This window comes from Apteryx rowi, unplaced genomic scaffold (genome assembly GCF_003343035.1).
Source record: "Apteryx rowi isolate R43461 unplaced genomic scaffold, aptRow1 scaffold_571, whole genome shotgun sequence".
Lineage (NCBI taxonomy): Eukaryota > Metazoa > Chordata > Aves > Apterygiformes > Apterygidae > Apteryx > Apteryx rowi.
The window spans coordinates 86,633-102,468 of NW_020450840.1; the positions used below are offsets into that span (position 1 = coordinate 86,633).

Consider the following 15,836-nt stretch of genomic DNA (forward strand, 5'->3'; position numbering starts at 1 on the left):
TGCTCAGCCTGTGCCCCACTGCATCTCCTGGCCGGCACGTGGGCTGCAGCCTGTCTTTGCCTTGCCCCTTGTTCCTGGTGCACCGCTCTGGCTGCTTGGCTCGCCATGGGAGGATGCTTCTCCAAGCCCAAACCAGGTGACTGCTCTTCAGCCCTCTGCTCCTGTCACATGGCAGCCTCTGCAGCTGCAGAATAAAGTAGGTCAGCCATGCGGCAGTCTCCACAGGAGCCAGCTTTGGAGAATGTTAATTCTCTGCTCCTGCGGGGAGGATTACGGACCTGTTAATCCCCCCAGAATTCCTTTGCAGGTTCACTCACTTGCAAGGAATCGTGCAAAAGCTTTAGCAGTGCTTTTGGGGGAGGCTCTGAGATACAGTGAACTGGAGTTGTAGTGAATGATGGAAGGATGGAGTTGAAGTGAATGATGGAGGAAAGAAAGCTGAGCAGGGAGTCAGTCATGGTATGAGTCAAGGGCAAGCATTCTGTCCAAAGCTGTTCTGAGCTCAAAGACAAATCCAAAATTATAGGAATGTTTCCCACTTAATTAGTCCTCACTGTCTCATCTGCTGTGATGGCCATGAACTGCTTTTCAGCTGCTTTGTGACCCCATCCAAACAAGTATTGTGTGATCTTCCCTAGCCTTCCCACAACATCTACTGCACTCCCTCCCATGCCTGAGCCTCCTCTACCTCTCGTACAGCTCCTGGCCTGTGTCTCGATCCACTTAATGACCTATCCTGCTTCTGTGCTTCCTTTTGGGTGCCACTTTCTGCCTCCCCGCAGTTCATGGGGACACAACTGGTCCCTTCATGTCTTGGGGTGAGTTTGTGTGATATCTGTCCTAGTATAGATGCTTGTGACTCTTTGTCAAGAACCTTTCTTGATGCTGTGACTTTGCCAGTCACTGACAAGCCCTGAATTTTGCCTCTTTTGGAAGGGAGCAAGAGCATCTACTTGATTTCTTGTTGTTTTCTCAATCACTATAGCCTAGGCCAGTGCTAGGTTCTGTGAATGGTGCTGTGTTCTGTGAATTTTATTTTCTTTAGCAGCAGTACACAGGAAGTTTGTCCATGCATGTTACCTCTGGCATGTAAATTAGCCTTAGGCACCTGGACCTCAAGGATAGTTCCTCTGTTTCTGCAAACTCCTGCAGTATTCTGTGGACATTCCCCTTCTGCAGCTCTGCTGTATGGGCTCCCTGCTCCTGTTCTGTGATCGTCCTCTCGGGATGTGTGCTTGGGAGCTGAGGGACGGGGTGAAAGACTCAGAAAGTTTGGTGGAGCAATACAGGTCAGGTTTGCAAGCCACCAAGTATCCACTAAATGGAGTCSTCTGCTCCACTGCCCCTGCTCTGCAAGGCACTGGCGTATAATTTGTCTTGGAGACRGTGGCGGGTGGTTTCTGAGACACAAAGAGAAAAAGAAAATTTGGCTTCTGCGATTCATCTATACTGTGATTATTTTACTGGTGTTTTACTGGTCATTATAGTGCCCAGATACTATAGCATTGGATACTGTAGTCAAATATATGTTTTCAGATTCAGAGCTGAACTGTAAGTTTTTATGGAAAAGCCACACTGTTTTATGTCCTTACTTGAAATATTTAAGGAGTGAAAACACATCCAGGAATAAATGTCATCACTGACTAAACCTGTAACAAACTCTGCTGGCAGTTCCTTTTTATTTTGTATACCATCAGCAAAATTCTGTTTTATCTTAGACCAATGCAGGAATAAGAGCTCTGCAGGCATATTTCCTGTAGTGCATATTTTCATGTAGAGCTGTATTTGCATAGCAGGGCAAATGATCGAAAATGCCCTACTGTAATGTAACACTCTTTCTGTAACTCTGTTTTTAGCGCTTTTCAAAAGCTTTTGACAAGCCTTTCCCCAGCCCCTTGTTTGCACACCACTGACTGGAAATGCTTCATCTCAGTGATTATAAAACCTCCAAATGCAATAAGATAAACAGAGATACATTTGCAGCTACTGCCTGTTTTGGCCAAGAGGTTTCACAAACTTTTTATAATATTTGCTGTTCACATTTCTTGCAGGAACAGTGAATGTAAGGCTAGCTAGTCGACATTCCTATTTCTAAAAATCCAGCTATCCCCTGTGAAAATGAGAAGCAGGCCAGGCAGGGGACCAAATGGAGCTATCTTCTCTATCAGTAATGTTTTGACATGAAGGGAATATTGTAGATACCATCCTGAAGTCGATAGGATTTAACTTATTCAGATACTTTTGAAAGATGTATGTGAGGTTCTTATCTGCTCCCATCTTGTTGTTCCAAGAGAGACTCTCAGTCTTTCTGAATACCCTCAGCATTTCTCAAGATAACCTCAAAATTACACACATATTACTATATTCTAGAAGGACCTTTTGCTGAACAGATAACCAGTACAAGTGTGAATATTGCTGCAGAACCCAACCCTATCCTGATATTTAAGTGTTTAGTTAAAATGTTATGTTCAAGTACTGGAGTCATCTTTTGTTCTCTCTKGTGGTGCAATCACGAGTCCAAGCACTATTCTGAAGGCCTCCTTCTCAATCTTTGCATAATTTTTCCGTTTTTGTCAGGGTGCATGATGCATATGTAATGAACTTCACATTGCCATCTGGCAATCTGTGTGAGATCACAGCTCCCACTCCAACAGGAGAGGCATCACAAGGCAAGATTATAGGCAAAGGGGATCATCGTGCACCAACACCTGCATAGAAGACTATTCTGTGTTAGCTGCCATGATTGCTTGTTGGCTTTTCTGCAACTCCTTCCAATATTGACCTTTGTTCTAGAGGTTGTTCAGGGAAGTTCACAGATTATTCATCACCAAAAGTCCTCATTATAGTGTAGTTAAAGTTGTCTGTGGCATCTGTTATCCTTCYGGAATGTAAAGTTTGGTGAAATTCCAACCTTGGAAAGTGAGGAAATGGAGAGTTATGGTCTACCGGAATGCAGTCTAAACACCAGAATTAGAAGAAAGGCTTGTAGAATGTATTTAATTATTTTTCTGTGCACTTTTCCCTAGGCTTAGAGTTTGACCATTGGGTAGGGTAGACAGTGGTCTATGGACAGTATGGCTGATCYGAATAAGAGTTTTGTCATAGCACAGAGAATGCGTTTGGCTCCGAGCAGGGAACGTGGGTCTTGTTCCTCAGTGTTATATGATGCCTGAGGAGGCATTGTGCACTGTGAGTCCTTCTGAGCTTTGCTCCACAAGCACAGTCACGACTGGGTTGGCAGACCCTTCAGCGCTCCACATCCTGTTTTTTATGAGTGTGGTTTTTGCTGAAATTGGCATCTGGAAAGACAGGATAGAACCAGGCACATTTGACCTCTAGGTTTTGTCATTAACTTTACCATTTTTAATAGAAATGGTTCTGAGTCTCTTTCAGGCCGCTAAAAGTAGTTGTCATCTAGATTTTCAGTGTCAGTGTAACTAATTAAAGATAAGGAACGTTATGGGACTACCGAGGGATCTCTGGTGGGCCATGCACCTTGGGTGAGCCTGGAAGATGTCTGGAAAGTGCAATTCTGGCAGGGGAAAGGGAGAGATCCCAAACATGGCCCACAGTGACAATTTTATTCTATGCTGGGTGCAGTAAATAAAATTATGTTGGAATACACTGGGGTTTCTCTCTCTTTATCCTCTCATCCCCTGCTATTCCTTGCACCTTAATCTACCCTCAACAATTTTTCAGTTTACCTCCTCCCACTTCACCAAGCAGTTAGCATTTTAGAAGCTGCTTTTGATAAAAGGTTGTTTCTTGCTGTCTGGTGCTCATTTGCTCGGTACCTGCTCATTGTAAGCAGCAGCTTCTCRTGCATCACATGATTTTGTGGTTTGGTACACCAGACATGGAAGCTTTCCTGTCCTTCAGCTGAACTCCTCCCTCCTSTCTCAGGGCAGGCATTCTCGTCTCACCCAGCCCACACACAAGCCAGCTCCCTTGGCTGGCTCCTGTCAATACTGTCTTCCACGGCATAGCCATATTAACTTAGTATTTTCATTGTTTTCACATTTTAAGTATTATATTTTAAATCTCCTGATATCTATAGTTTAAGTTTAACCTCTAGCAGGGCGTTGAACACCACCACACATCTGATCCTGTGCTGTGGAAGTCCTGGGTCCCTTAATTGCCTTAATTTTTTAAAATACTAACCTTAGCTCTGCAATGCAACCCAGCCCAGCCAAGCCATCCCCTCCACTTTACACTGCATTGCTATGGGTTGATTCCAATATTTCCCCCTATTTTCATCAACTCCTCTTCCTCTTGCTCTCCAGCACCCTTTTCTTTACACAGGCTGTCAGCTGCCCACAAACTGCACAAACTGAGCTAGGGAGAAGGTGCAGCGTGGAAGCCACAAGGACAATTATAAAAGGGAGAGGGCAAAAGCTGCCAGGCCAAGGAGGTGATGTGAACAGGGCAATGAGCCAGCACAGGGCAATTTAGTTCCAAAAATTCAAGATCTAGCATTAGCATTTGTGATCCATTAGTATCCAGATATTTGATCAGAATGTCATATCTTCCTCGTAGAAGTAATTGAGTCTTCTTTGATTTTTTTTTTTTGGTTGGCTCAGATGCTTCCCGGGGCTGGAGTTATGAATTTCACATGAAACAGTTCTTGAATACAAAGCATGAAAGTCCCTGGAGCAGGGCTGGGYGCCCGGATGCCTTTCTCTCAGTGAACATCCCTAACCACTAGGCTGGGGCATCAGGCTCCCCGTGCTGCCAGTGCAGCGGGTGGTCGYTCACAGCTTCTCCCACTCACTAGGTTATTGCAGCTTGCAACCTTATGGCTCAGGTACCTGGCTAAAAGTGGGCAAGGAGGCTTTGAATTGTCCCAGGCAAGAGATTTAAGAATCTCTTAGGAATAACGTTTAAGAATGAATTAATTTACTTGAGGTATAATGGAGTATTAATGACTAGCTCCTAGGTTTTAATGACTACTGGCTGTAGGAGAAAACACATGAAAACATCATGTTTGCAGTGTTAAAGCAAAAAAAACAGTCAATTGTGATATGAAAGGGGCTGCCCAGTGCTGGGATGAGGTTTCTGGATATGTGCATAGGTGTCCCACTAGTGCTCTCAGGCCTAAAGACTTAAAATCTGGGAGCTTCCCTCCCCCCGAAAAAAAGCTCAYAATGTATAGTCTTGACAAATGTTCACATTTTAGGCAATTCTATGATTTTAGAGACCTGATTCAGGATTTTCAAACGCTAAGAGTTGGCAGTACTGCATGAGATATACGTTGATATGCAGTATTAGCATCCGCAAATAAAATAACTCAACCTGTTTCATCTACTCTTTTGTAAATTCTGATAAAATACTTCCAGCCCTGGCCTGCTGCTAATGTGCTTCCTATATATGTATATACCTAAATGCACACATATGCACACACATACATACATACACACACACACACACACACACACACACACGCAGAATAGCAGTTGCTCTGCCCTGAAAGATAACCATCATCTTCATTCCCACTTCTGAGGATCTCAAGCTGTGTTACAGCAGTGCCTGTGGCTGGTCCAGGAGGAGTCAACCACCACACAGACAGCAACAGATTTATATGCATGTGCCTAACACTTCCCAAACAATTCACTTTTTAAGCTGTGGAATCTCTTTTAGCAGCTTTTTAAAAGACCGACAAAAGGATGGAGCAGGTTGAGCGCAGCTGCGTAGTGCCAGGTGACTTCAAAAGTTAAACTTGTTTTTATAAATGTCTTTCATGCAAGTGTCATTTTCTCTGATCAAAATAGAGCCAGTTTCCTGGATAAAATCAGGTGCTGCTGAGCCCTGGATTCCAGAAGGGATCAGCACATGGGAATGCAGGTCTTTGGCCAGGGAGCCACCCCACGCTGGGCCGCAGGCTGAACCCGGGGAGGAGAAGGAGGCGGAGGAGGCAGGGGAGCGCTGGGGAGGGCAGTGCTGGTGGCACGGAGGCGAGAAGGCACTGAGTGGGGACAGGAGCCTCGGATGGTGATAAAGGGGAGGGGAGAGGGGAGTCGGAGCAGCCATGCACGGACACAAGGGGTGAAGCGTGGGGCCTGAAATCGGAYGGAGGGACAGGACTTCATGCTTTTTTTTTTTCTTTTCCGAGGGACRTTTATTTCAAAGCTGGGTGGTATGTCAGTCATCGCTCTCACTGAGTAATGAACCAGTGCTTGTGAATGCTGTAACATACCACGTGGCCAGATGGGTGTTGCTTTTTTGCATATATTCTTCTGAGGGGAAGCTAAACTTCCATCTTTGTCCATGGAGGATCATACACCCATGGATTACCAAGCTCTCTGGGTCCTCTGCTTGCTTGATTCAAGTGTAGTTTGAAAACTGTTGAGAAAACAGCCCAAGTGACAGGCTTGGGTGTTTATTCCACGCACAACGAATTTACCAGCATTAATGGCATTACTAGGGCTTGTAGTTTTTTGTAGTTTGCCAGTCCCAGCCTGGTCTCTTCCAGTGCAGTGATCTCCTGTAACAGGATTCCACTGCCTGACTTGGTGACATCTTGTTGCTCTGGGCAGGCTCAGATGAAGGYACTACTCAAGGGCACTTCATTTTCATGCAAACCAAGATGTATTGTTTCCATGCTGGATTTCTAACAACCCCAGTCTCACCTATTATGCATAATCAGTTGTTAGCCTTAAGGAAATGCAACCGCATTATCTTCAGATAGTTCACTGATCAAATATGTAATCATAAATGATTCGCCTGTTTCTTTGACTGGAAAAGACATAAATTGATGTTGATTATATTTCATAATTCTGTCCTGGAAAATCCATGCCTGCTTTTCCAAATGTTTTAGGAAAACATTGCTTATGAAAAACAGTCTCTTTGCTGGTCACCCGCTGAGAGCTGTGTTGCATCACTGAAGCTTCTGTAGAGCTCTAGGAAGAAATTTGCTCGCAGCAAAGATTTTTTAAAATGTGTAGAGCTGGGCATATTTGTTTGCAATAACTGCTGCAGCTGTCAGATACAATAATGCAACAGAAATTCACATTTTCTGTGTCTTCCATTGGTTCAGCATGGGTACACAGAAAATTGCTTTACTAGAGCCATCCATCAGAGCATCTGGSCTGTATCCTGCCTCTGCTTGATTGCTAGGATTTGGTACTTCAGCAAAAAGTAGTCCCTTCTCACACACTGCCAGGCTGTCAAGGAGACGAAGTTGCTTCTGTGGCCCTACAGGAGTAATAGATGCCCAGGAGGTTTGATTCATCCAGTCTAATCAGGCATGATTAAAAATGTTATTGTCAAGCGAAATCTGTTTTTAAAGCAAATTACAGCATTAGGCTCTGACCTCTCATGGCAGCAAATTCCACAGCCAGGCGACGTGCTGTGGGCTGAAGTGTTTCCTCTGCTTCTTGCAGCTTTGTTAGCTGCAATGGCAGTGAGTGATCCCATGTTCCTGTGATGGAAAAGCACAGAAACTAGAAACTCACAGACCTTTTGAGACAAACAACTGTTTCCAGTTAATTGAAAGAGAAAAAGCAAATTTTTCTTAAATAGGAGACCTGCTGTGCGTCCTCAGAAATGCTGCATAGCCCTGCTGAGGCAGGAGATAGCCAGCTTGAAGGGGAGCCCTGACCCCATGGGGGCAGTGCCCACACAGCCCCTAAAGGAAAGGCAAACTGCACACACGGCGGCGGCTGCAGAAAATCTGCTCAGAAAGAGGTGGCCGCATTGTGCTGCAAACCACCGGCTCATTGCTGGCACCACACGCTTCCTCTTTTCCCAAGACCCTGGTGCTCTGAGGCTGGAGTTGGACTCCTTGAGCAGGCAGCAGAGTTTAGCCCCTTACCCTCTTTAATGGTGGAGTAACCGAAAAATCAGGTACTCCCACTAAGTTGTCGGAAAAATATGCTTCCTTCAGGATGGAAACATTGAATTTAAAGGGAAGTAAGGGCTAACCAGCTACAGACCCTTAAGCAGAAAGACAGAGATCAGATTGGAAGAACAGTGTCTTCCAGTATTGGTGGATGCTTTCACTCTATCGCCATCTGAGACAGGTTTTGTAGGTAGACATAATATCTTTTATTAGGCCGACTGGAATAGCTCGAAAAGCTATAAAGTCTTTGGACCTGGCTGAGGAAGGCTTCTGTGCTCCAAGGCAGGTCTGATGATTTCAATTTGACCACCTGATCTGATAGAAGAAACCACCTTGGCTACAAGCCTTATCTTGCCTATGCCTTTTGATGACTATGGCCATATAAGTAGCATGGCTACATATATGCATATGGCCTTGTGTGTGTATGTGTGTGTTTATATATAAATATATATAAATATGTATGCCTTGTATGTAGCATTAGCACCTGCAAGGGCGTGCAGGCATGGCAGACTTTTCTGGCTACCCATTGCCGTGCTGTGCTCCCTTGGGCTGTATTCTCCCCTGSTCAGTCATCTCCCTGATAAAGTCTTGTATTTTTTCACTCCTGTTGAGGGCACAGTCAGTCTGATCTGGCCATGCATGGTCCTATCAAGGAGGAGACCCCGCAGGTCACTTGTTGGTGCTACTACTCCCTGCATCCCAAAGTGAATATATGACTGTCATCCTCAGCTTTGTTTCCACGTAGATGGAAATCCATTTGGATTAACTAACTATCCCTTTCTTCTGTGAACACCAGGATCTAGTCCCCAAACTTGCCACTGCCTCAGATTTGTTTTCCCTAAGAGCTGCTCAGCTATGTCATCCCACTAGACTTTCACCAGTGTCAAGCCTGCCTGTGGCTGCTGCTGCTCTCCTGCCATGGCTGTCCTGTCCGTGGTGGGCAGGACCTCACTTCTTCTCCTGGACTTGGTGCCCTTCTATGCTGGCGCCCAAGTTAGACTCCCCAACAACCTGCCCTGCTGCCAGCCCCAGTCCTGGGCTCCAACCTCATGAATGTGTCTGGAGCATCTTTCCAGACCTTGCTGATTTCCTCCACTTGCTTGTTCTCTCTTGTTTTGGGTCTGACATCTTCCTTGCTGAGAAAAATATCTGTTTTCCTCAGTTTGTCTTGTACCTGCAGTCCACTCGTTAATTGGCACCATTATCAGCATGGTAATATTTCCAGCCTTCTCCTCTTCTTAGCTTTTGAATCAAGAGAAAATGAACAAAATCTTCTAACAGCTCCCATTCCCCGGGCTTTCTTTCCCTTCATAAACTTGTGGTTTTCTAGTTTCTCTCCATCAGTCCCAGTCATCCCATGTTTACCTTATCCTCAGCTCCCATAGCAATACCTTCCCTCGGCTCTCATCAAAATGTCATTGTTGTTAGTGCCTGTTCCATGTTCATGTTCACAGGAGCATATTCTGGTCTCCCCTGCCTGTAGAAATGGTCCCTTGGTCTTTCCACCTTTCCTGCCCTTGCCCCCCAAACCTSCCTGTCACTTTGAGTATTTGCTTTTGGAACTAACTGTCGTTCCTTGCAAAACTTTAAGTCCTTTACCTCAAGGCATTTTGCCCGGCATTCATTTTTATTGCCTTTTTTTGTATTCGCTTTTCAATACTCTGGCTGCTTTGGGCACTAGATCTGGCCAAAGCCTTTTTGCATCAGTCTTGTTAATGCCAGGTGCTGATGTAAAAGTCCTTTCCCTGCTCCCCCTCACTACCACCCTATTTGTGCAGCTGGGATTCCCTTAGCCGGTTTGACAGTGCACTGAGAATGTATGGTAAAGGATTTGTCCACTCAGCTCTCTGACTCCTATCCAGAGGCAGGCATTGATCTGGCCCCTGGCTCTGTTGTTTTGCCCTACTATTTCCTTGCTAGATGTGTGGATTTGCTCTTGGCTCTACTAAAAAGAAAGCATGTTTGGTGGGCCAGTTTGCCAGCAATCAGTGGAATGYTGTCTTCTCCTCACAGTCTTTGGTGCCCTAATTTAATGTTGGTTTTGGTACCTTTATTTTGTACCGACCAACTACTCATTTCTTTCCCTTTCCACCCTCTTATGTTTGTCATTCTTGTCATAGCTCCCCTGACCAGGATGATGGGGAACTCCCATGGAGGAAAACTCCCCATCCTCTCCCAGGCGTCCTCCTCCTCCCAGGCTGACCTCCTCCCAGGTGTCCTCCTCCTCCCAGGCTGACCTGTAGGGTGTCACACCCTCACAGTGTCCTACTCCAAATGCTCTATCTTGTGCCACCTCTCTGACAAGGGGTTCATTTCTTAGATCTCCTCCCTGCTGTCTGCCTTGGTTTACAGTTTGACCTTTTGGCCTTAATTGCTTTCCACTGCCATTCTGCTTTCCCTCGAGTCATCTGCAATATTTTGGGAGGCAGGCATGCCCATATCAAAATGCACTGTCAGCAGTGAATCTTCATCTAGCTGCGCCAGAAGACAAGATAATCCTAGAGCAATGYGTCAGCCTTGGCTCAGGAGAAATAGCACGCTGTTCTGTGGTTCACCTCATCTCTCTCCCAGTCTTCTCAGTGTCGATGTTTTCTGGGTGTTGGGAGCTCTCACTTTGGGGAGCTTGACTGGTGTGTTGGGCTGCACATCTTGAAGGATGTGCCTGAACGCCTCTCCATTCTGCTTCATTAGGCAGCTCTCAAAGGTGGAGGCCTAAGAGCAGGGATGGGGTGCACTCTGAGCTATGAACAGTTTGCATGCTCCTTTTGCTGCTTGCTAAGTGAGTATTACCTAGCGTCCGCCAGGGGAGATTTCTCCCCATTGATGYCATATGTGAGCAGTTCCCAAATTAGGTTATGCAGAAAGTGGGGTCATGTACCCCCATTCCTGAGGAGTATGCTTGGTGTAAATACTCCCTGTTTCCACAGAACAAAGTGTCAAGAATGTCAGTTTATGCAGAGATTGTGCTTATTGCTGGACAAAGCTTAAAGATGAGGAGGACTATGACTAGTTTAAGGAAACAGTTAAATATTGATACCGTTTGTGGAAGGAGAATGTCCAAAAAAAAAATGCAATAGTGAAACATAGTGGCTGCTGCTAATTGAAATTTTGCCCAGTGTCCCCAGCAGTCCCTGTAGGTTGCCTTCCATACTCAGATTAAGGACGGATGCACTGGCATTCCCCTAGTGGGCTGCAGTTTTCTGTTTTCATTTCTGTCCTCTAGCCAAAGATCCTTCCCTGTCTTTGCTAGCTCAAGGGTTTGCTGCCATAGTGGCCATTCATAGATCTGTCTTGGGCTGGGTGAGTTATCTGATCTTGTAGCCTGCCACTCTCTTTCTCTAAAGTGACTACTGGATTGCCTTGTCTGCTGGATTGTCTTAGCCACTTCCTTTTCTCCTGTCCTAAATGAATGGCTTTTCTTCTCTGTCCTTTGCTTTTATTGTCCTCTTGATTCTTTTCCAAGGAACTAGCATCTTAGGACTTGAAATAAATGTTGTGCTGCAATAGGCAAAGCTGAAAATACCTAGAGACTTTCTCTTGAGGTGGCAACACAGCGAGCAAGGCTCTTCATGCTCTTTTGGGTCACACTTTTCCCTTCCCCTTGCCTTTCCTTAACCTGTTTCTTTTGTGGGATTTAATTTTCATCATCTCCTGTATAGCTTTTCCTGTTCATGACATTTACAAGACTGGCAAAGCTAAATAATATCCTATTTGCTTGGGACGCTTCTTCAAGCTCTTGGCAATTATCTTCTGACTCACTATAAAACTCCCCTGGTGTTTATTATAAATATTAATAGGTTTAGTTTCATGAGGTCCCTGGGAGATAAAGTGATCTTTTATCCTTGTTTTACAGCTGTGGACCAAAATATAGTATTTAAAGTCAAAATTGTCATCTAGCATGCCTGGTTTTAGATGCTAGATCTGGATTTCTCAGAGGCCCTGGCATGTAGTGTTACTGTCCACCCAGCTCCCATGGTGTTTGGTCACCCAGGCAATGCTCAGACTCAGGGTATCTAGTCAGTCTCCAAGGAAATGGTTGATGAGCAGGACCGTTAATGACCAATTCTGGACATTTGCATTTAAGTAAATTGATTAGCCTCAAATAGAAGCCCTGTGGGAGAGAATCCGGGTCTCTGGAGCAGTTTCCATTAGTCTGAGATTGTCCTTTCTTGTGATGAAATAGCCTCCTCATTTGATGCATGTTTTCCAGCTTCTGCAAGAACTGAGATGATATCTCATGTGGACCAGCTTCCTCTGATAGTCCTTTATCCAGTCTGTTCCCATCCAGCACTGTACGAGAGGTTCGGGATGTAGGTTCAGGCTTCCCTCCAGTGCAGGTGCACAGCAAGGTTTGATGTCCACTGCTCTAGCAGTGCTAGTGGTGGCATTTCCTGCATGTCCATCCTTTGGGAAGTGCTGCCCAAGCAGAGGCTGAGATGCCTTCACCACACTTCTCTTGCCAGGAGAGGGGAGCATGCTCCAGCAGACCCAGACTGTTCAGCGCTTCCCTGTCAATCTKACCCCTTTCTGCCCCAGCTGGCCCCATCACAATGGGGGTTCCTCTTTCCAGTCCATGTGCCCCTCTAAAGCAGGATTTGACTCTTTGGACTCACTGTCCAAGTCCCCTGCCATCAAGGCCTGATCCCCCAGCTCCATCCTGGACATTTCCCCATCTTCTCCCTTCAGCCCCCATGTTCTTATATCCAGCATACTCAAGTGAATTCCCTTAATTTGTGTTTCTCACCTCCTGAGGACCTTTATTTAGTTGCCCTTGCTGCAGCTGAAGTTCCTCCTACTTTATATAACAYAAGTTCAAGTGTCTTCATGTTTGTTGTGCATCCCACTGCAGTCTGCAGTCCCCCTGTCATGGAAGCACCTCTCTCTGCTCCTGCTAGTCTCCAAGCACTGTTAGTTAGGTAAAAGGGATTCCCTTTACTCTGTTACTGCTTTGCAAGTATGACTTGATTCCCAGACAGAGGAACTGTTTCTGTGTGTCTTTATTACTGTGGCCTGGAACAACCCTTGTGTCTTCCCCTCATGGTCTCTGCTTAGGTCAGAAGGATGAGGGCCAGGAGGAGGACCCACAGCACAACCTGTGTTTATGAGCATGACTGTACTGGTGGCAGTAGAGAAGGGCAGATCATTGGCTGTGCCATTTCAAGAGGCCACGTTGCTTCATCACTGACTCCCTGATTGTTGCRTAGGTGTTGCAGCTTGGACACAACGTGTAGCAAAGCAGCATGACAACGGAGCTGTGAGAGGGCAGAGACCCGCTGGCTCTGGTTTCCATCTCTAACCTATTTCCTTCCTTACTGCACAGATTGCCTGTGTTGGGGTGGGAAGCCAGATCTGACATGTTGAGAAGAGAGCTGCAAAGGTACTGCAGAGCCTTGAAAGGTCCATTTTGAAACAAATTTCTGTGGATAACACTGATTAGAGCCAGCTGCCTTTGGCCAGTCCTACTTGTAGGGCACTGGCATGCTGGAATTTCAGCTGTCTGTGTCCTCTTGCAGTAGGTCAGGAGTCCCGCTGCACTGGCACACAGCAGCTCTCATGTGTTCCTGAGTGTCTGCACTTCCACAGCAGCTATCTCTGCATTCAGAGTCCTCCATGTGTGCTGGCCTAGTCATCATCATGTTGCTCAGCCCTATCTCCTCCATCCCCACGACTCTGCTGATGTGAGAGGCACCCACCAGCCCTTTCTTTACAGTTCCTCACTGCTGTCCCAGCAATTTCCTGTTTGCCCTAGTGATGAGGACAAGGATGGTGCTGCCCTTCTCTGCCTGCAGTGCTGCCTGTTTCCTCTTCACCCTCTGTTCTTCCTGGCCCACATGCAAGCTATTCTGATGGGTCCTCTGATCCTGACTCGCAGGTCCCTGAGGCACCTGTGACCTGCAGGCTCAGGAGGACCCTAAGCAAACTGATGTGTTTTGGGGAGAAGCAATAACAGGAGAAAAATCTATGGGGAAGGGAGGTGGGGGCAGCTCTCCATGCAGCGTTCCAGGCTAGCAAGACAATTCTTGCTTCTCCCATTTCATGCTGAAAATTCACTCTAAATTGAAAACCTCACATAGTAATAATGTTGAACATTTCTAATATCAGYTTCTTATTAACTGATCTCCATCTAACAAAGCAGCTGTATACAGCACTTGCCATACAGTTTTGGCTTTCTCTTTTGGTTAATTTTGTTTGCAAGCAATAGAAGAATTTTTTGAAGTCTGTTTGAACCCTACAGGCCTAGGCACTGCTCACATTTGACTGCCTAAAGCAATATTCCATTAAAAAAGACAGGAGTTTTGACTGATGGATTGTTTTCCACCAGTTACTAATGCCTACTTGCAAGAATATGTACTTTATGCATGCAAAGGTGCATGATAGAGGAAGAACAATGGGATAATGGACTCTGTAATCAAGTCAAGTTTGAGATTAAATGTATTAGCTTCCCAAGCAAGCCAACAAAAATGTCAGTTCTCATGGCATGTGTCAGCTCCTTTAGAAGTTCAAGGAAGTCAGGAGAGGCAGAATGACAGCAAAATCTCCTGCTTCATTTTAGTGAAGATTTCTGTTTGTTCCTGCAGTTGAAGTGAAAATTGAAGTTGTGATACCTGAGAAGGAGAGAAGCAAGGAAGAGATGTCACCCAATGGGAAAGCCAGTCCACTTGTTTACAAAGTCAATGGGACTGCCCGGCATTATCATCTTGAGGAACATCCCATTGCCAGCAATCCCTACCACAATCCAAAGGATGTGGTGGAAGCATCTGTGTGCCATGTGAAGGACCTTGAGAATGGACAGTAAGTGCCTAAAATCTTTACAGGAAATCTGTAAAAACTCTGGTGGCCTTATAACCCGAACTGTACCCATTATCTTGTTCTTTACAACTTCTGGAAATGATAATTTAATTTAGTAAAATGATTTTTGTTCTTTTTCTCCTATTAATGAAATAACATAATGGATGAGTGACAACTTCTGTTTTATACCAGAGTGACTGCTATTCTTTTGCAAACTGCCCAGTCTGCCCTGAGGCTCTTCTTAGAAAGACTTGGTGGTCTGTAGCATGACTTCTCAACAGACTCTGTTTAGCTTGCTTTAGACAATCCTGTTGATTGGTTTTAAATTTAGTGTTCTAGACTTAATAGCTTTACAAAACAGCATAAACGGAACAACCATGCATCAAGCTGATGGAGTAAATCATGTACTGCAGTGGAGTACTTCTGTGCCTTGTTTTTCTAGTTGAACTCATTTCTTTCGACTTCTTTGTTAGTTGAGAATGGAATTTTCCAATTCTTTTGCTAATGGAATCACACTTCTGCTGTGTACAATTTCACTGCCCTGATTTAAGCGTTCTCTTAAGTCTAAGAAATGTATATCTCAGTCACTATGCTTTACAGGCAAGTGTTTTTGCTTGGGGTGGATGTGCCTTTTCTACAGCAAGTTCCGTTGATCTAATCTAACATTCAAACTGGCTCTGTCACTGCATGAAATAAAGCATAGTTTGAAATAACCTTTTGCTCCAAAGAGCTTTGACTGATGTCAGATGTGTGGGAAATAGTAGGATTCTGGGAGCTATTTGCTTTAAATTAAACTATTACATTTAACTATATTCTAGAATCCCCCATGTAATACAAGCTACTTTGTGCTAAATTTAAGGAGCTTCAGGGGCTATAAATCAGTCTTGTTAGATAAATTTACCCAGGAATAAACTATGATTTTTAATTATGATGGGAATTAGAATTAGAATGTTCTGCATAGGGGTGTGTTGGATTCTCTGTTGGTTTAAATCTTTGAATGAGATTTGGCTGACTTTCTGAAATCTCTGCTGCAGCTCAGAGAGAAGTACTGGTGGTCCAGCTGGCATTGGTGAATGACAGTCTCTGGCTGAGAGGTTGAGGTGAGGAGTCAGTAAAGATGCAGTGAACTTTAAGGAAAACATAGCGGACGCAGGGCTGTGGGAGGGAAATGACGGGTAACCCTCCATCTACTGTTCAAGTGAGCAGCAAT

At 45.1% G+C, this 15,836-nt stretch overlaps 1 protein-coding gene across 1 annotated transcript in view; it reads left to right on the forward strand.

Annotated features, from left to right (window-relative positions):
• Positions 1 to 71: 71 nt before the first annotated feature.
• Positions 72 to 15,836, forward strand: part of AIFM3 (apoptosis inducing factor, mitochondria associated 3) — a 56,801-nt gene continuing 41,036 nt past the window's right edge. Inside the window, exons 1-2 of the mRNA XM_026082317.1 lie at positions 72 to 136; positions 14,416 to 14,629. Of these exons, the coding sequence (XP_025938102.1) occupies positions 106 to 136; positions 14,416 to 14,629 (245 nt within the window). The 5' untranslated portion in view covers positions 72 to 105. The remainder of the gene's footprint in view (positions 137 to 14,415; positions 14,630 to 15,836) is intronic.